The sequence below is a fragment of the Chlorocebus sabaeus genome, chromosome 9, assembly GCF_047675955.1.
Source record: "Chlorocebus sabaeus isolate Y175 chromosome 9, mChlSab1.0.hap1, whole genome shotgun sequence".
In the NCBI taxonomy this organism is placed as follows: Eukaryota; Metazoa; Chordata; class Mammalia; order Primates; family Cercopithecidae; genus Chlorocebus; species Chlorocebus sabaeus.
Window position 1 is genome coordinate 77933767 of NC_132912.1, and position 20009 is coordinate 77953775.

The following is a 20009-nucleotide window of genomic DNA, read 5'->3' on the forward strand; positions in this document are numbered from 1 at the left end:
CTGTTATAAGCAGAGGGACCTATTGGAGACTTCCCCATTGGGTGGGGCATTAGAGGACAGTGCTAGTGATGGGAATGGAAGGGAAATGCAGACGTAAGAGATATTTAAAGGGAAAATGAAAGGTCCTGGTGAAGGATGAAGAGAGCCCAAACTTTGCATCAAGCTTGCAATCCCAGCTCTAGTATTTTAAAGCTATTTTTAGCTTTATTCTCAGGCAAATTCTTTAACTTCTCTAAGCCTCTGTTTCCTCATTTGCAAAGGTAGACAATATTGTCTACCTCCTTGCTTGTTGTATTAAATGAGGTAAGGTGTGAAAATATCCAGCGTGGGACCTGGCATTCTATTTAGATCCATTTTCTTTTCCTCCCTCTGGGCTTTGAGAACATGGTTGCCAGAGGAATGGTGGACACCTTCAGAGACGTAGGGAAGTAGCAAACCAGCTTATTTCATGGGTAAAGAAGACTTTGACTTGGGGCATGTTGACTTTGAGGTGCTGTTAAATCCATCTGGCAACTTAATGAGGGATAGGTACCAGTTTCTAACCCACCTTCATAACTTATACCCATTGTTATGGGAGGATTAGAAGGAGATGATGGCTTAGAAGGTGTGATGGTTAATACTGAGTGGCAACTTGGATTGGATTGAAGGATACAAAGTATTGATCCTGGGTGTGTCTGTCAGGGTGTTGCCAAAGGAGATTAACATTTGAGTCAGTGAGGGGGAAGTTGCCAGCATGCTGTGTAGGCTCTCTCGCAAGTAAACTCAGGTGGATACAGGGCAGGACATCCACAATCCACCACTATGGCCTTATCACACTATCTTTTTCACCTCTTTTCTTCTTATTTCTGTTAGCTGCCTGAAGGCAAGCCCCAAGGAAAGCATATGGCACCGTGCCTTACACCTAACAGGTGTTCTGTCACAAAAATAATGATTGTCCATTTGCCTATGAAGACAGAGAAAAGGGAGAAAGATTAGATTCAATAACTGGAGTTCCTTGTTTAAAGCCGAAAACTGGGCTGGCTGAGCTGGCTGCTGTGAAACTCAGCTATTTGGCCAAAGCAGCACACTTCAATCTAGATTATTTTCATGACACAGATATTACCTAGAAGTTCAGAGAGATAAAGAGACAGCTTGTTCTTAGGAAAAAATTAAAAAACAAAAAAATCCCCTGAGTTTGAGAAAAAGTGAGAGAGGATTTAATGAAGGCACTTATATGTTGGACTGCAGCCTCCCATGAATGGAGCAGCATGAATTGCCCTGGGAGGCCTTTGGCAGTGCTTCCTTAAGACAGGGCACTGGCCCATCCAGTCACACAATATTTATGCTCTTTAGACTTTAAAAGTATTTTTTGTGGTCAAAAGTGCTTCCACCCTTGACTTGCTGTGGATAATGATTGCTAACTAAATAAAATAAAGCTAAAAGCTTATTCTGCAGGTATGAACCCCTGCAGAAAACTATACTAGAACCTGACTGCTGTGGACTGAATGGTGTCCCCCCAGAATTCATATATTGAAGTCCTAACCCCCAATATCACTGTATTTGTAGCAAGGGCCTATACAGAGCTAATTAAACTTAAGTGAGATCATAAGGTGGGGTCCTTATACAATACGATTAATGTCCTTCTAAAAAGAGGAAGGGAGACCTCTCTCCATCAAGGGAGGACACAGAAAGGATACAGATTCCTGAAAGCCAGGAAGAGAGCTCTCAGCAGAAACTGAACTGGCCAGCACCTTGACCTTGAACTTCCCAGGCTCCAGAACTGTGAGAGAATAAATTTCGGTTGTTTAAGCCACTCAGTTGATGGTATTTGGTTATGGCAGCCCCAGCTAATATGCTCATTCTAGCCCCATCCCAGCGGCCCATGCTGAAGTCTCAGAAGCCGTGTTAGCAAAATGAATCTTATACTAGAGCAGGGCTTTCTCATCTAAAAGTTTTATGATGTTTTTCATCAGAGCTAAGAGGGAGAATTTGGCCAAGAATTGTTATGTCCATCCCAGAATCAGTGAGCCAAGGTCCCCTAGCATGTAGCCCAATGCCTGGCTCATAGTATAAGCTCGAGAAGTGTTTGGTGGCTGTAACTTTGGAACATCCCAAGTCTAGATTGTAGGTATCTTACCTCCTTTTCCTGGGCTCTTCAGCACTGCCTTTTCTCTAATGTCACTTAATAGGTGCTAAGAAAGTGCCTCTCAAAGCTACCTACAATTATAATCTGGGTTCAAATTCCTAACTGAGTGACCTTGGGCGAGTTAAAAGTCTTGGTTTGGGCTCCTCCAGAAAAGTTCAGATCCAAGTAGGTTATTTGGGAGTGACAGGAAACACTAGTGTGGTGGTAGGAAGAAAACAGGGAAAGAAAGGCAGATGATAGAGTTGCATTGTCAAGAAAGCCGCCACTGTGGACCACTGAAGCTTATCCCACGGGGGACTGTGGAAGCCAGCATAGAGCACATGCCTCAGAATCAAATCCCATCCTGCCACCAGAGGGCAAGGGAGCCAGGGCATTTATACACCAACTCCTGCCAATTATTTGGTGATAGCTGCTCCTAGAGGAAATCTATTCCCCAATACATCCGGCTTGCTGTGTACAAGAACACACCAGGCTCCAGAGGCCAGTGGAAGCTCTCGGGCCAAGATCCTGCATTTGGAAGATGAACTGGTAGGTGCTGAAATGATGAGGGCCAAAAAGATGTGGGTGGGGCACACACAGCATCTGCCATCTATAAAAGGAAGTCTAGTACCCTATTCCATTAAATGAGTTTGTAGTCATAACACACTTGGAACAGTCTATGGTATATAAATGCTATAAGCGTGTGTGGCTGATAGTATTTTTCATATGGGGACACAGTAATTTTCTGGTCCCATGTGTCTGCTAGAACCTTGCCACTCTCTATTCTGGGAGGAGTCTGTTTCCTCTCCCCTTGGACCCAGAAGGACTTTGTGACTTCCCTGATGCACGGTTTGTTGCAGAAGTTAAGCTGCTGGTTTCTACCGGTAGGTCATGTAAGCTGATAAGGACCCACCTGCTTTTCTCTCTCTCTCTCTCTCTCTCTCTCTCTCTGTGTGTGTGTGTAGAGAGAGATAGAGATAGATAAAACACGCACACACACACACACACACACACACACACACACACACCCTTGGAAGTCCTATTCCTGAAGCCACCATGCTTCAGAGATCACATGAAGAGACAATGTAGGAATAAAGAAGTCCAAGAAGCCTCAGCTGTTGAAGTCCCCAGTGAAGTGTCACCTTGGGTATAAATGTGTATACATTTAGTGATGATACCTTTGATATGACCCTAGCCACAGCCACCTAATAATGACTGCAACCACCAGAGAGAACCTGAGCTACATCTGCCCGATTACTCTCAACCTGAATTCCTGATCCACAGAAACCTGGAGAGATAATAAATAATGATTGTTATTCTAAGATGCTACATTTTGAGATAACTTCTGATGTAGCCATAGTAACTGGAACAGTGCCTGATAAGTAAAATAAATATAATCTCACCTCCTCAACTTATAGGCCCTTCTCAGATATGAAATGAAATCTTCATATTCTAGATTCCACATTTAAGCAGGTGGGTCTAGCTCAAGCTAATGTTCTAACAATCAGATCTTGACAAGATTAGACTTTGCAATATGCAGAGGGTTTAGTTCTGGACTGGACATTGTGGTGCTTCCTCAGTGTTCATTTTGATCATCTTCCATTCAACGTTGCCCTGGATATCTGGTCACTCATCCCTGCCTCCAGCAGGAGGCCCTGAATGGTCCAAGCCATTAGGAAAATTCAAGCACCTTGCCACAGTGATTGGACCACACAAGTGAAGCATAGCCAGTCAGTGGTTGACTTTCCCCTAGGACTGGTTAGGAATGGAATAATCAGCACCACATCTGGGACGGTTGCTGAAGAATCTAGGGCATAAAGGCATTCTTTCTTCAGGAAGTGTTGGAGTCAGACGTGCATGCCGGAACCACTGCAATGATTTTGCTATCATGAGGGAAACCAGCCTGAGGATGGAATCAACACACAAAAGAGGCAAGACGAAGAGAATTACAGAGAAATGAATCTAGAGCCTTGATAAAATCATGCTTAAATCCCAGAGTACATCTACATTTTCAGATATGGGAGCCAAGATGTTGCTTTCATTGTTTAAACCGTCTTAATATGGATATACTATTACTTGGAACCAAATGCATCATAATTAATTCTGGTACCAACGCATCAGATATTGTCACAAAACCTAATCCACTCCTGTTCTGCAGAGTTAGAAAAGAGGATCAATGTGTAATCTATATAAACCTTTTCCAGCACTTTCTTTAGACATTTTTGTATGAAACCTTGAGTTTTGCCAAGAAATAACTACCATTTTCCTGGCTATATCTTTGATATAAATGTGCATACATTTAGTGGGTGTATTAATTTCCTAGGGGCTACTGTAAACAAAGTACCACAAATTGGGTGGCTTAGAACAACAGAAGTTTATTATCTCACTGTTTTGGAGACCGGAAGTCCGAGATCAAGGTGTCCACAGGACCTTGCTCCCTCTGAAAGCTCCAGGGAAGGATCTGTTCCAGGGCTCCCTGAGCTCCCAGTAGCCTCAGGCATTCCTTGGTTGGTCGATGGATGTGTTCTCCATGTCTCTATGCATGTCTTCCCTCTATGTGTCCGTCTCTGTGTCCAAATTTCCTCTTTTCACAGTACATGAGTCATATTGGCTTAGGGCCTATTGTAACACCCCTAGTTTAACTTGATTACTTTTTTAACATCCCTGTTACCAAACATGGCCACATTCTGAGGTACTGGGGGTTAGAATTTTAATAATATCTTTTGCCAGGGGAGAGGAGGATGCAATTCAGCCCACAACAGTACGGTAGAGGAAGTGGACAAGGAGGGTGTACATGAGGAGGAGAAGACATCAAATACAGGAACGTTAAAAAAAATCTTACCAATCACACAATTTTGGAGTTGTCCAAGTGTAAGAAGGCTGATATTCCTGCTTTGACTTGTAGAGACTGGGGTTCCTGACTGAAGACACTTTCTCTGCAGAGATACGGGGATAGAGATGAACACAGAGCCTGTGTTGTCTCTTTTTTCTAGCCTAGATGTTTTCCTTACAACAATTTCTGTTTTGTTGGGTGGTTTCTTTCTTTCTTTCTTTCTTTCTTTTTTTTTTTTTTTGAGGGAATACACACAAAGCTTTAACTTATATTATTCTCATTGCATCCAACTGAATGAAATGTATGAAGCCTCTTGCACAGTGTATTCATTGTTTGGGTTGGGATAATTGAAGTGTCAGGAATATTTGCTTATTGAAAACAACTCAGGACAGCCCTGTGCACCCAACTGGACCAGGGCCACAAGACATGCCACATTCTGGACAGCTGTGTCCTATTGTCTTTTACAGCAGGGGCACCTTCCCAGGTAGATTAATTTCACACCTGGGAAAGAGCAGTGGGTTAAGAATTAGAGGGCATTATTTCTAGTGTGAACTTCACAATTCACTCACTGTGTGACTTCGAACAAATCATTTAATGTCTCTGGACTTCAGAGTTTAATGGACATAAATAACATGGTGTTTTCTACCTCATAGGGATACTATGTAGCTCAAAAAGGAGAATCTATATGAAATACTTTAGAAATCATAAAATGCCATCCAAATGTGTATCATTTACAATAAAAATTAATCATGTCTACTTCTACTCAAAGTAGAACTTTGAACTAGGGAAGAAAATGGGCCAATGTTCTCATTACTCACCATTTTCTCCCCAAGATCCATCCTCCACACTTTTCTGACCTGCTCTGTACCTTGGGAGACTGAGCACTGCAGATTGCACTGGCTAGACTTCATTGTCTTGTGGCTTCTGGGTGGTTTGGCTAATGAGAAGTGCTTATAGGAAATAGGGAGGTGGGAGGAGAGAAACATTGGGGTATTTATTCGTTTTACTCTTCTGGGCAGTAGCTGTGTTCTCCTATAGCCACCACTCCGATTAGGCAACTGGTTCTACCCCTTTGGCCCTCTTTAGGCTTCAAGTAACTCCATTCCCTCTGATCCCCTTCGGGATGAGGAGGATGACAGTGTATGAATGTGGCTGGTCCTCGGTGCCTGACTCTGCAAATGGCCTCTGCATCATCACTCTTCAACACTTTGAATGCGCCGTCTGATTCTCAAGGGACCCTGACACAGGCAGCATCATGACCACGATGTGGGCGATAGCTCAACTCTTTCTGAGGGAATCCTCTCTCTCTTTGGGAATGGTCTGAGTTTTTTCTTTTCTTTAGCCATTGAGCAGGTCTGCGATGTGATGTTTCTCTTGTAGAAACAAGCACCAGTGGATCAGGAAGAGCTATAAGGATTGGAGGTCTTCACTGTCTTCCGTCAGCAATTCGAAGGTTTCATTAGGTTTCCCAGGAGGCCAGGCCTCTGTTCTTTCTCTGGTACCTCCTGCCCCTCCCTATATTCAGGCATTTTCCGAGTTCAGTCTGCCCTTCTCTGGAGGTTACCTCCGATCTTTCGTCTGCCCTCATCTCTTGTCTGTGCCTTCAGGGCTCCTCAGTGACTCTCCATGCAGAACACAGCCTCTTTTCTCTTTCCCACACCGCAGCCCCGGCTTTCCTATTTCTGTTCATGCTGCCCAGGCTTGGGATTCCAGCTCATCTCACACACCTTTAGTCACTCCTTATGTGCAAGCAGGCACCAAGAGCGTTGCTTTCTCCCTTCCCACGAGTCCCTGCAGCCCTCCCTGCACTCTCAGTGTCTCATTACTGGACCTCTCTTTAGTTCTGAGTTTCTGTGACAGGATGTCCAGTCAGCCTTCCTGCCTACAGTCTCTCCTCAATCCTCTACAGACAATAGACTTCTGCCACCTTCGTTTTCCTAAAACTTGGCTTCCATTGTGCCCCTTCTATGAAAACCTTCAGTGACCCTGCTGTCCACCATACAAAGTCTGAACTCCTGACCCTGACATTCAAAGCCCTGCACAGTCTACTTACTACCTTACAAGCCCACTCTCCTCTCCCTGCTACCCCGTGACTACATCAGGGGCTTTCCAGCCTCCACTGCCCCAGAAATGCTGCCTTCCTGCCTCCTGGTGTGAACCTTGCCTATTCTTCCAAACTGAACCCCAATGCCACTTGCTCTCTGAAATCTTCCTTGACCACTACAAGCGACAGTGAGGCTTCTTTTCTTTCAACCCCTCTTCCTTTTCTTTCAAGTTCCGGGACATATTTGCTGAGCTGAGCTGAACTTCGTCTCCTAAGAATGTTGTTTGCATGAGCCATTTGAGACTCGTAGCTCCCTGACTTGTATTGCTGTGCCGTTAGAATGCGGTTTGGACACACGTGTCTTGCATAGTGTTAGGCCCTTACTATTTACCGAATGAATATATAAATATGGGAAACACATCAACTTATCCGAACTGCTGATCGTTAAGAGATTAGACACATATATGTATTTTTGCAAGCTCATAGGTCCCTGACACTAAAGTCATACATCTACTCAGGTAGACTTTCGGCCTAAAAAGGAACAGGGATGATGATGACAAACAATAAAATATCTACCACTTCCTGAATACCTGCTGTGTGCCAGTGCTTCACATGCAAAATCTCTTTTAACCTTTTAAACCAACTTATATTAGTATTATTACTAACTGTACTTTATGAACCAGGAAATGGAAGCTCAGAGTGACTAAGCAAATATATCTAGTAGGGGGCAAGGCTGAATTTGAACCTGAGTCTGAGAATGCTCAAGTCTGTTCTATCAACCAATCAGTAGGCAGCCTTTAGAAGTATCCTGCAGGAGGCCCCAGGAGTGTGGAGTATTTAGTGTGTAATGCATATGTGGCACTTGTCTACCTCATCTTCCTTCCAGTGAGGGCAGGAATCCTATCCTGCTGCTGTCTGTATCTTCACAGTGATGCCTACGATTTCGCTTTGCATATAATCGGCACTCACTAATGATTTATTAGTTGATTTTCAGCTCTCCTCCACTTCATACTTGAATTTCAAGTGTTTTGTTTTGTTTTGTTTTGTTTTGTTTTTGAGACAGGGTCTTGCTCTGTCACCCAGGCTGGAGTGCAGTGGTGCGACCATGGCTCATTAGAGCCTCTTATTCTCAGGCTCAAGTAATCTTCTCACCTGAGCCTTCTGAGTAGCTGGGACTACAAGCATGTGCCACCATGGCTGGCTCAAGTGGTTTTTTTGTTTGTTTGTTTGTTTGTTTGTTTTTTTCTCAAAGGATCTGGCCAGGATTGCACTATAGGTTTGCATAGGAATTCTCTTTCCACCTGCCAGTACCATAAAATCTTTAGTTAATATAATTATTTGTCTCTAGAGGTCTCCCCTTGAAGGGGCTTGGTACTGTGTCAACTTAGCTAAGTTGGAAATATTTCCCAGAACTCTCTTCCCTGTATCATTGTAGATTAGGATTGACCACAAGAGAAATTTGCATGAGACTGTGAAGGCAGAAGGGAAGGAAGCAGTAGCCACTCTTTGTGGATTGGTGTAGGTGTCAGGCAGACCCCATAGCTCATGCTGACCTAATGGCTTATCCTCTTGGCATGGAGCAGTGCCTGGTCCTGCAACTCCTTCAGCTCCTACCCAATCTCCTCCTTCAGATTCTTGAGTTGCAAACTTACTGTGTATGCAGTCTCATGGAGAAAGCGTTGGCTTCTGCAGGTTCCCCACATTGTCAAAATTGGAGGCAATAAGAGGCATAGGTGGGGTCCATTCTGTCCTCATTGTTCTGAAGCAGGAGAATAGGTCCTGGAGGCAGGAAATGGAAGGCCAATTCATGCTGACTTCCTAGAACTAAATCAAATGGAAAACCCCAACTTTCCATGCCCAAGTAACAAAAGGACCAGATGCTACTCCCTTTGCACTGCCCCCCGCTGTCCTTCTGCAGGGCAGATGAAAAATTGAAAGTAGCTCTGATAGTCCCCTCCTGCAATCAGTCAGACTGGTCATGGGCCAAGTCTTCATTTGCATAGGGTGTAACTTTGTAACTTCACTTCGCCTCTGATCGGTCGCTTTCTACAACAAATCAGACTGGTTGCAGGCCGCTACTTCATTTACATAGGGTGTACACCTAGTAACCAATGAGAAAACTCTAGAGAATATTTAAAGGTCAGAAAAAAATGTAACCAGGTTCTTGAGCTGCTTGTTCAGGCCAGCTCCTACCTTGTGGAGTGTGCTTTTATTTTAATAAATTGCTTTTGTTGCTTCTTTCCTTGCTTTGTGCATTTTGTCCATTTTTTTTGTTCGAGATACCAAGAACCTGGACACCTTCCAGTGGTGACAGTTCTAGTTTTTCTCACGCTTCCAGTTAATGTTGCTCTCCTCACATTAGATCCAGCCTTATTTCCTGATTACCACAGCTGCCCAGCTACAGCAGCTTTAGGCCCCCACCAGGTACAGAAGCAGCTTGCCATAACCCCCTTCACCAGCTCCCACAATCGTGCTCATCTTAATAACAAATCCCTTGTTCTGTATCACTCAGAGTGGCCCTGCTTCTCCGATTGAACCCTAGCGGATTCATCCCTCTTCCCTGAGTCCCCAGGATATGGTGTCTCTGGTCACATGGCCACCTCAAAGAAATGTGTTTATGGTAATTGGGCAAAGTCACTGTTAAAGCAGGAGGAAAGCCTAGAATCGGGGAGCTTCTCACTCTTACCCTTTCCCTCCCCACAAGGCTATGCTGTTTTCCAAGGCAGGAGCTAGATCCATCTGTCTTATAGTGAAACCCAACTTAAGACACTTCAGTATTATTCAAGTCTCTACCTGCCTCAGCAAACCTGGGCTGAACTCAGCTCTGATGTCACTGCTTTTGGAGGTTGTGTAGCCACGTTTTTTTTTTTTTTTTTTTTTTTGAGACGGAGTCTCACTTTGTCGCCCAGGGTGAAGTGTGGTGGCGCGATCTCGGCTCACTGCAAGCTCCGCCTCCCGGGTTCACACCATTCCCCGGCCTCAGCCTCTCAAGTAGCTGGGACTACAGGCGCCCGCCACCACGCCCAGCTAATTTTTTTTTTTTTTTTTGTATGTTTAGTAGAGACGGGTTTCAGCGTGTTAGCCAGGATGGTCTCAATCTCCTGACCTCGCTATCTGCCCTCCTCAGCTTCCCAAAGTGCTGGGATTTGTGTAGCCACCTTTGACCTTTAGTGGTTGCTCTCAGATATCACTGGCATCCAGGGCACCTGTGCATGGAGGTGGACTTGTAGTTAATCACAGGTGGACTAGAGTACGAGGTTGCCTAAGGGGCTGTGTCCCAGAGGCTCTGAAGACTGCTGTTCAAAGGTATCTGCCTTTGACCAGGTGTTTGAAAATCTAAATGTCACCGTTAATAAGCCATCCCTGTGGATTACTCTTCCTGGTGTCTGTTATTAAAAAGCCATACACCTTTGATAAAAGAATCATTTGCAGAGTGTAGTAGAAAGAATGTGGTTTCTGGAATCAGGCGGCTCTGAAATCAATCTACTTCTGCCATTTAAAATAGCTATGAGGCTGCAATAAAATAATTATTTAACCTCTTCATGCTGCAATTTCCTTACCTATTAAAATGAGGATAATAATATCCAATTTGATATCCAAGAAAACAAATGTGAAAGTATCTAACCCAATGCTTGGCACACAGGTAACCCTGAATGAATGTTAGCATTTACTCCTGATTTCCTTTCCTTGAACTAAATAATGCCTTGGAATTCCTAGCAAGGCCCTGAATGGGCATCGTTGCTGTTGCTTTCTCATCACAGTTGGGATCTAGTGGGTGAGAGGGTGAGGGTCTACTGTGAGTGTGTGTGTGTGTTTCAGGAGGACGGGGGGAGAGAGAGAGCGTGCGCACGGATTAGAGTTAATAGCTAGTTTTAGAAGAGAGATTAGGTTATCAGAAGAGGATTTCAAAAAGCTAGCTTATTTCCATCCACCTTTCTCCATTTTTGTTGCCGCCATCTTAATTCAAGTTGCCTTCTCCTTCCTAGATCACTTCAATAGTCTTATCTGGTTCTTCTGACTGTTCTGATCTCTTTTTAGTTTATTCTCTTCTTGGAAGCCAGTGATCTCTTTTAAATGCAAATCAGATCTTATTTAACCCTCTGACCCTTTCCATTATACTTGGCATTCATCTAAACCCTAATCATGGCCTGGAAAGTGCTCTATAGCTTGGCCCCTGTCTACCTTCCTCCCTCAGCCTTCTCTCCCTCCTTCCCTCCCACTCAGTAACTTTTATTCACACTAGAATTCTCCCAGCTCCTTGGGCCAGTCAGCTCAAGACCTTTACTCACGCTTCTCTTTCTCTCTCTCTCTCTTTTTCTGTCTGTCTGTCTCTCTCTCTCTCTCTCTCTCTCTCTCTCTCTCTCACACACACACACACACACACACACACACACACACACTTCCACTTCCATGTGTTCCTGTTACACTTAATTCTGCTGGCTGACTCCTACCCAACCTTCACATCTTTATTCAAATGTGATTTCTTCAGAGATTTTCCAGACTTCCCAAACAAAAGTAGGCTTCCTTCTTGTTCTTTCTTGTAAAACATCTCGTGTGTGTCTTGTATATTTTTTTCTTATAGTCTCTATCACATTTCGAAGTGATAGAATTGTGTGTGTTGTTTTCTTTCTGAAGTGTTGCTTCTCCTACTGAATGAGTCCACGACAGTCCCATTTTCCCATTGTGTTGCCACCAGTCAGCCCACTGCCTGGCAGTGGGTTAGTTGAATAGTGCTGGTTAATGCTGGTTAATGTTGAACAAACACAGTGTCACTCTGGGACAAGTCTATCTGTATGGGATTCAGATTTTCTCTCCTTACAAAGGAGCCACAATTCTTGAATTTGAGTCTTATAAAAGCCACCCAGAAAACCATACATCCTGTTTACCTCTATATTTAATTTTTTGTTTCCTACTTTTTCATTTTTAAATTGAGGCATAATTTGTACAGAGTAAAATGTACAAATATTAAGTGTGCAGATGGTGAGTTTTTCATACATACACACCCATGGAATCATTATTCCAATCAAGATATAGAATAGTCCAGCATCCAGTAGGCTGCTTCGTGTCTTTGCAATTCCATAACCTCTACCTGCACACTAGATAAGGTAACACTACTCTGATCTCCTTCTCTGTGGATTAGTTTTGTCTGCTTCAAACTCTTATGTCAATGGAATCATACAGTGCATATATTTTGGTGTCTGGCTTCTTTGGCTCAACATGTTTTGGGATTAATTCAAGTTGCTGTATGTAGCAACTGGTTTTTTTAAAAAAATTATTGAATTGCTGGCTAGTCTTTCATTGAGTGTTTAATTTCCCCATTTGACTATTGCTGGACATTGAGTTGATTCAAGTTTGGGCAATTATGGACATTCTTACATATGTCTTTTGGTGGACGTGTCTTTGGGTTTAGAAGTAGGAGTGGAGTTGGTGGGTCTCTACATCTTTAAGCCAGGCTCTTTTGTCTTCTGCGTCAGCCTTCACAAAAATCCTGGCACAGCTTAGCCACAATTTTCCAATGTGATAAGGCAGAGGTGGTTATCTACATCGTGGCAGGCTTTTTACCTGCAGGAATCCTTCATATGGAGAAGTTCATTTCATGGGTTTCTGTCAAGGTCATTTAACTGTTTGATGCTGAGTCTGTGGTCATGATAGTGTCCCAGAAAATGTCACAGGATCTTTAGGGTGTCACTTTGCCAGCTGGAAACCTGTGTGGTCAGTGGAACCTTTGCCCAAGTTTTCCTCGGGACCGCTGGGCTCATTCAAACCACTTGGCCCAGCAGGCTGCACTCAGCTCTAGCTACTGGCCAGATTCCACGCCTACCAAGGGGGAGCCATGTGCAGAGTGGTGAGGGATGTGTGACTTTGAACAGGTTCTGGCCACTGCACACAGCCCGGCATGCTGGCTGCAGTGGGGAGGCCAACTCCAGGCGCTGGCTCTGTGCGAGGCTGATGGTGGACCAGGCGTATTGCAAGCAGTTTCCATTGTGGGCACCAAGAAACGCGGTGGTGCCCAGAAGCTTGGAGACACCAGTAACCACAGAGCCCTAAAAAAGGTGTCACAACACTGGCCTGAGGATCCCCTAGGTCTGAACTCCTTGAAGGGCCACAGCTCTTCTCTCATCATGGAGAGTGGGGGTTGTGTTTTAACTGTTTGTATTATAGCTCTTTCAGTCCCACCATTTGATAGGTCCCAAGTTTTTGTCTTGTGTCCAGGAAGAATGGAGTGCCTGGACAACCGGAAGGTGAGAAAGGTGGAGAGGAGTTTCACTGAGTGACAGAACAGCTCTCAGGAGACACAGAGTGGGTAACTCCTTTCCACAGACAGGTCATCCTGGCAAGTGTCCAGCTCTCAGTGGAGAGGAGACCCATGGTGGGTAGCTCCTACATGCAGGCAGGTCACCCTCAAGAGTCAAGGAGACCGGAAGTGGGTAGCTCCTTCCCACAGCTGTTAGTCCTGACTTCTGTCTGAGTCTGGCTGAGTCCAGGTTTTTAATGGGCTCAGAAGGGGGGAAGTGTGTGCTGACTGGTTCATGCGCAGCCATGGGCAAGCCTGGAAAAAGCACCATAAGTTCTCACTCTGGGCCTCGGACTCCACCCGGAACTGGCAGCCTGGTCCCCAGGCTTCAGGCTGTCCTTGGCTTGAAGGTGGAGTTTCACTACAGACCTGCCCCTTTCTGGCCAGGAACCTGCCTGCCTCTCACCATCAACATGCTATCCGTGGTGCCTTGGTTGTTTGTGCCAAGGGGCGCAGGCCTGCGCTGAGCCACCTTCAGTACCCCCAGCCTCCCTCTGGCACTGTTGGTACCCAAATTCCAGAGGGGGCCGAGGTAGGGGATGGCGTGCGGGTCTGGCATGTCAGTGCTGCCCTGAGCACCCCCACCCTTCCAGGTTGTGACAGTGCACGAGCTTGGACACAACTTTGCTCCAAAATCAGAGCTGGTGCCAGGAGTGGGGAGAGACCAGGGAGGAGCAGCAGACATTTCCTAGCCTGCAGGGCCAAGGGGGGCTTCCTGGCCCCAAGAGAAGAGGGATGCCTGGGTCCAGAGCTGCGGCTGGTCACTGCAGGGGCGCCCGAAAGCACAGGGCTCCCTCCCCACCAACTCAGTGGGAGGCAGGACTCCCACCTGTTCCTGGCCTGGGTAACTCTGCAGAGCGTGCAGCCCTGGCTGTGCCTCCCCTGCTGCAGCTGGTATCCCCCCAGTGGCCGCTCCAGATGAGCTGCTGCTGCCATCAATAGGCCAGAAAAATTTAAAATCATAATCTGAAGGGCTCCTGCCATTGGAGCTTCATCAGACACCATAATAAATTATCTCTAAAGTAGTAATCTGAGCCAGTAAGAAAACATTATTCTATTCATTTAAATCACTGAATTACAGACACATTTCATGGGAATGTTTTTCTAATTACAATGATCCTAAGATAATTGCTTTGGCCGTTTCTGTGAAATGCTGTAGCTATTCCTGATGTATTATTTATTCATTGGTTTATTGCCAGGAGTAATATTGACTGTTTGCTGTATCCCTGTCATGGGAGGCTTTCTGCCATAACTGTGTAGTAATTTTTTGCCCTGTCTACAGGAACACATAGGGTTAGTAAGCTGTGGCCATTAGACAACATTCACCAAATTCTGGGTGCCCTTTCCCCAAAAGGTAAGTTACACTAAAGGAAGAAAGGTATAATCTCTGCAAATTCCCTTGCTAAAAATCTCCTTCTCTAGAAAGGATATTTGCTTGTTGTTTTCATGTTTCTCTTTCCAAAGAATTTACAAACATTTCCCTTAATTTCCTGCATGAGACCAGAAAATTTCAGCTTTTGTCCCAGGCAAGGGAATAAACACAGTTAGAACATCTTTCCCATTTGAGACAGTGGGCCACTTCTCCCCTAGACCACAGAGGGCCCACCTCTCTGCCTGCTTTTAAGAATTCAAGAGGCTTGTCAGCCTGGGAGGCTGGGACCACCCAGATGGAGATGAAGTGAACTTTCAGCAGAGAGAGGGAAGCACCTGGAAAATACCTGGATTCTGCTTTGAGTGGAAATGCAGAGACAACCACATGTTTTGGACACCCACCTCTCGGTGTCCTGGAGTCCTAAGACATCCTTCTCATTGTAATGAAAAGTACCCCACCAAAAGGGAAATACCACCCAAATTTGGCTAAATTCTGAAACAGAATTAAATGACCACATTGAATTCTCATGATAAGTCTTTGAGGAGGATGTCATTGTCATCCCCAATTAAAAATTTTATTTTTTTACTTTTATTTTATTTTATTTTTGAGATGGGATCCTGCTCCATCACCCAGTCTGGAGTGCAGTGGCACAATCTCAGCTAACTGCAACCTCAGCCTACTGTGTTCAAGTGATTCTCCTACCTCAGCCTCCCAAGTAGCTGAGACTACAGGCATGTGCCACCACACCCAGCTAATTTTTGTATTTTTAGTAGAGAAGGGGTTTCACCATGTTGGCCAGGCTGATCTTGAACTCCTGTCCTCAAGTGATCTGCCCACTTCGGCCTCCCAAAGTGCTGGGATTACAGGCATGAGCCAACGCACCTGGCCCCAATTCAAAATTTTAAACTGAGGCTCAGAGAGGCTGAGTATCCTGACTAAGGTCACACAGCTTCTAAGTGATAGAATGGGGATTCAAACCCAGGGAGCCCAACTCCAGCCTGAGGGACTGAGAAAGAGTGAGCTCCAATTCAGGGTGTTATCTTCCCATCCTCCACTGCACCTTTTTAAGCCTCATCTGAAAATATCATGCAAGATCACCTTTACCACACAGAGGAGAGGAAGAAACAAATAAATATGGGGGAGGAGGAAATGGAAAATAGAACTCCCACTGGGGTCTGGCTATTAATGTGTCTGCCCCGTTCCAACACTTGAATAGGTCTGGTTCTGAGTCTGCTACTGAAAAGAACCAAAAATGACCTTGAATTGAAACTCCTGCATAGGGAGGTGCCGTGATGAATTCGAAGAGACCACAGCACAGCTTTGCAAGTGCATTCAGCACAACGTCATGGTTGCTTCCAGTCGGCCAGGGGTATGCTGATGAGGTGGTTTCCAGATCTGATGAATTACCTGACTGCCAACGCCAAACTCAGGTTTTCCTCTCTGCAGGATGGAGAGGCTGGAAGGCGAGATGGTCTTTCCAAGAGGGAACTTGTTTCATCAGTGGCTTCTTTAGATGTGTTGACTTTGTGGAAGAACCCCAGTTAACAGGAACATAGGAAAGGGTTTTCTTCAGTAAGTACCAATGTCAGCCAATCCTTTACCTCTGTGATCTCATCTCCCATTGTTTTCTCTGCTTTCTCTGCCTCAGCCACACTGGCTTTTTACTGTCCCTGGAACATGCCAGGCACACTCCTGCCTCAGGGCCTTTGCATGTGCTCTTTCTGCTGCCTGGAACCTTTCCCCCAGATACTCCCATGGCTCGCTTCCTCTCCTCTCATGCCTTTCCTCAAACGTCCTCTTCTGAGTGAGACCTTCCCTAGTGGCCTGTTCTAGCAAAAACTGCATTGTGAACTCCACCTCCCTCAACACGCACACATACACATTACCACTCCCCTTCTGGCTTAGTTTTCTTATTAGCACACTCCACCTTATAATCTCCTATGCATAATACTGACTTACCTTGTTTTTGACTGTCTCCCTTAGCTGAAGGTAAGCTCCATGGAGGCAAGGATTTTAATCCGTTTGGTTCCTGTCTGTATTCCAGCACCTAGAATAATAAGTAGCTAGCGCTCAATAACAACATGTTGATTCGTGCACGGTGGCTCACGCCTGTAATCCCGGCACTTTGGGAGGCCAAGGTGGGCGGATCACCTGAGGTCAGGCATTTGAGACAGCCTGGCAAACATGGTGAAACCCCATCTCTACTAAAAATATGAAAATTAGCCGGGCACACACCTGTAATCCCACCTACTCAGGAGGCTGAGGCAGGAGAATTCCTTGAACCTGGGAGGTGGAGGTTGCAGTGAGCCAAGATCATGCCACTGCACTCCAGTCTGGACAACAAGAGTGAGACTCTGTCTTGAAAAAAAAAAATGTTGAATGCACAAATGAATGAATTTATTAATCCTAGCCCTGCCATTAGTAACCAGGCAGGCTATAGAGAGTTAGTTAACTTCCTTTCTAAGCATCATTTCTGCAACTGTAAATTTAGAACGAGAATTCCTATTATCCTTGTGAGCTGTGCTTTTTCAATAGGATTACAAAAGGACACACCCAGCACAGTACTCACATGGACTCAGTAAGAATTGGCTTAATGATTTACATTGTGAATTCAATGAAAGAATTACCAATAATAGTGATAAGCGTTTGTAGAATATTTCTATGAGCCAGGCACTATTCTAAGCATGTATGTTTATTAACCCATTTAATCTCTACAACATCCTGAAATGTACGTGCTGTTTTCATCACCATCCTAGCTTTAAAAATAAAGAAATTACAGGGGTAACTTTCTCAAGGCCACATGACTAATAAATCATAGAGCCTGGATCTGAACTCAAGTCCATCTATTTCCAACGTCCATATCTTACCCCCTTCAACATACTTCTTCCCTATAGCAAGAAGATGTAATTTACATAACAGAGGCACAGGAAATTCCATTTAAGTCATGAAACTTCCTATTTACAAATTTTAGTTTTTAAACTTGTAAGATGTCTTCTTGGATCAAATGTGATGATAATTCAATTTCTAAATCAACTGGAACATTTAGATGGAGGCCAAACTGTATTTAACTCCAAGCCATGAAATATCTTTGGCCATGAAATGCTACCATTGTGGAGATATTTGTAAACTATGTTTTATTTAGACACACTCTATATGAACATATATAAGACACAGTCTTAAATAGACAGCAGTGTCATTTAGTTTCCAAAGCTGAGTGGAAATAAAAACCAGGGCCATGTAGACACACCCTAAACCTAGCACCTGCTTTTGAGGCTGCTTCAAATAATATCATCCTGATTTTTCTTGTGAATTGACTTTGATCACTTGTGATTCCTGTGCATCTAGCATGTCTCATAACCGGCAGTCATTCGTAGCCTATTTTAAGTGTGAGCATTCAAATGCTAGGTTTCGTTCATGAGCGGCAACTCTGCTCATGGTGCTGGCTCTACAAGTCACTGCACACTCAACAGGGAGGTGCATACACACAAACTTTCCAAATCGTCTTTAAAAGTTTTCAGTTCCCTTTTTTCTTTTTTTGGTTTCTATTGCCTTCCCAGTAATGGCTAAGACATTGTCAGTTTGTCTTGCTTCTTGTGATTTCTCCAGATGGCCTTATGGCCCAGGAGATCAGTTGGGACCAGGTGTTAATATCCCACTAATTTTAATCTGGCTTTTATTTTTTGTTGCAAGAAACAGAAATCTATTCAAGCCAACTCAAGACAAAGGGATTTCACATATTGTATTACATTACATTATTTTAAAATGACAAATCCAAGAGCAGGAGCCATATCAGACCCTGGCCTCAAGGAATCCAGAACTCAAAGGTGCTTCTAGATTCAAGGAAGCTCCCAGGTGTTCCACAGTAGGAGTTCATGGATGTTTGATTTCTATGGTTAAGCAACAAATGCCATGTCTTTTTCTGCTCCCAGTACTAACTGATGGTTATTTGTTTGTTTCAAGTTTAGGGCCCTAAGAGAGAATCTGATTGGTCCAGTCTATCTTTCAAAGCAGTCTGCACCTCCCTCTTCAGCCTATGGGTTGTCTGCCATTGGCTCAGGTGCCCCACTAGGACCAATCATCTATGGATGGAGGAAGTGGGGCAGTGGGTACTGAGTGTGGCTTCCTGGGCCTGTCCCTTTGGCAGAAAGTGTGGGCAGGATGGGTCCCCTCAGAAGAGGCTGTAGGTGGGTTGGCACAGTATTGACCTTTCCACAATACCATTGTGCAAGACACTGATGTCATATAGCCAAGACATATAGTGGTGTACCAAGGTAAGATGATATTATATTGACAAAGATACAAATGCAACTCAGAAAGACATCTGCAAAGCCACATGCATGGATCTTTGCAACTAGCATGCTTAAAACATGAAACAAATACCGTTATTCTTTTGTGATATATTTTATCTAAAAATATTTATTCTTTTGCCCAAGTTTAGCTGTCAAAGCTCCATGGCTTTCTCAGGCAGGGCCACCGAGTTTTGGTGAGCGGACTGCATCTGGCACAATTTCAGCCCATGCCATTCATAGAGATTACAATGGGATGACTAAACTGAAGCCACATTAGCCTTTGCAGTTGCCAGCCAGTTATTGAGGTTTTGTTGTGATTAAGCTAGTGAAAACCTATTGATTTGTTATTACCATTGACTCCGTGTCTATAATGCTGTGGGCTACAGCTTTAAACATAGGCAGAATGAATACCCACATAACTTCAGAGGTCCCGTGTGTCAAATATATTATGCACATGGTATTGGTGATCTCTCCTTTGAAGACTGGCCCACTTCTACCCAGGATCCCTGTAGAACAATGTCTCTATGATGGGACATTTTGACTGAGATAGGAAAGTTAAGGAGCATGAGCTACGATCCAGGACTGGAAGCCTTGCTGCAATGTGTGTAATGGTTGTGGTGGGGGCGGGGGAGAGGAGGTGCTCATATAAAGGCAGAAAGCATGGCAAACTTGGCCTGCATGACAGTCCTGGTGAATGAAACCCCCTAGACAAATACCAAATACTTGGGTTTGAGGTAATTGTCTTAAGACAATTCACTACTGATGGTGCCATCGGTGATCTGCATTTGTATGAACTGTAGTCTCTATTTTTGAGTTCTCAGCAGAAATCATTCTCTCTTGTCACCTGGGATGCACAGCCTTCTAGGTGTGTTTTTCTTGTGCCCTACACCACTTTCTGTCTATAATTTTAAAATATCTACCTGATTTTCTTCACCTTGATGAAAATTTCTTTTAAGACAAAATCAATGTCTGATTCATCCTGGTGTTCCTGCCATGGCTTGGAACATGCCAGGCATTTAATAAATATTTGTTGGATGAATGATAGTAAGACCCTAAAATGCCTTTTGAGTCA

At 44.4% G+C, this 20009-nt stretch overlaps 1 protein-coding gene across 1 annotated transcript; it reads right to left on the reverse strand.

Moving 5' to 3' along the window:
* Positions 1 to 848: 848 nt before the first annotated feature.
* LOC103216132 (talanin) lies at positions 849 to 19709 on the reverse strand. Its single transcript, XM_073019530.1, is given in 7 exon segments — positions 849 to 943; positions 4947 to 5012; positions 11164 to 11171; positions 15050 to 15140; positions 15906 to 16170; positions 16608 to 16695; positions 19654 to 19709. Coding segments are annotated over 7 exon segments (669 nt in total).
* Positions 19710 to 20009: the final 300 nt, after the last annotated feature.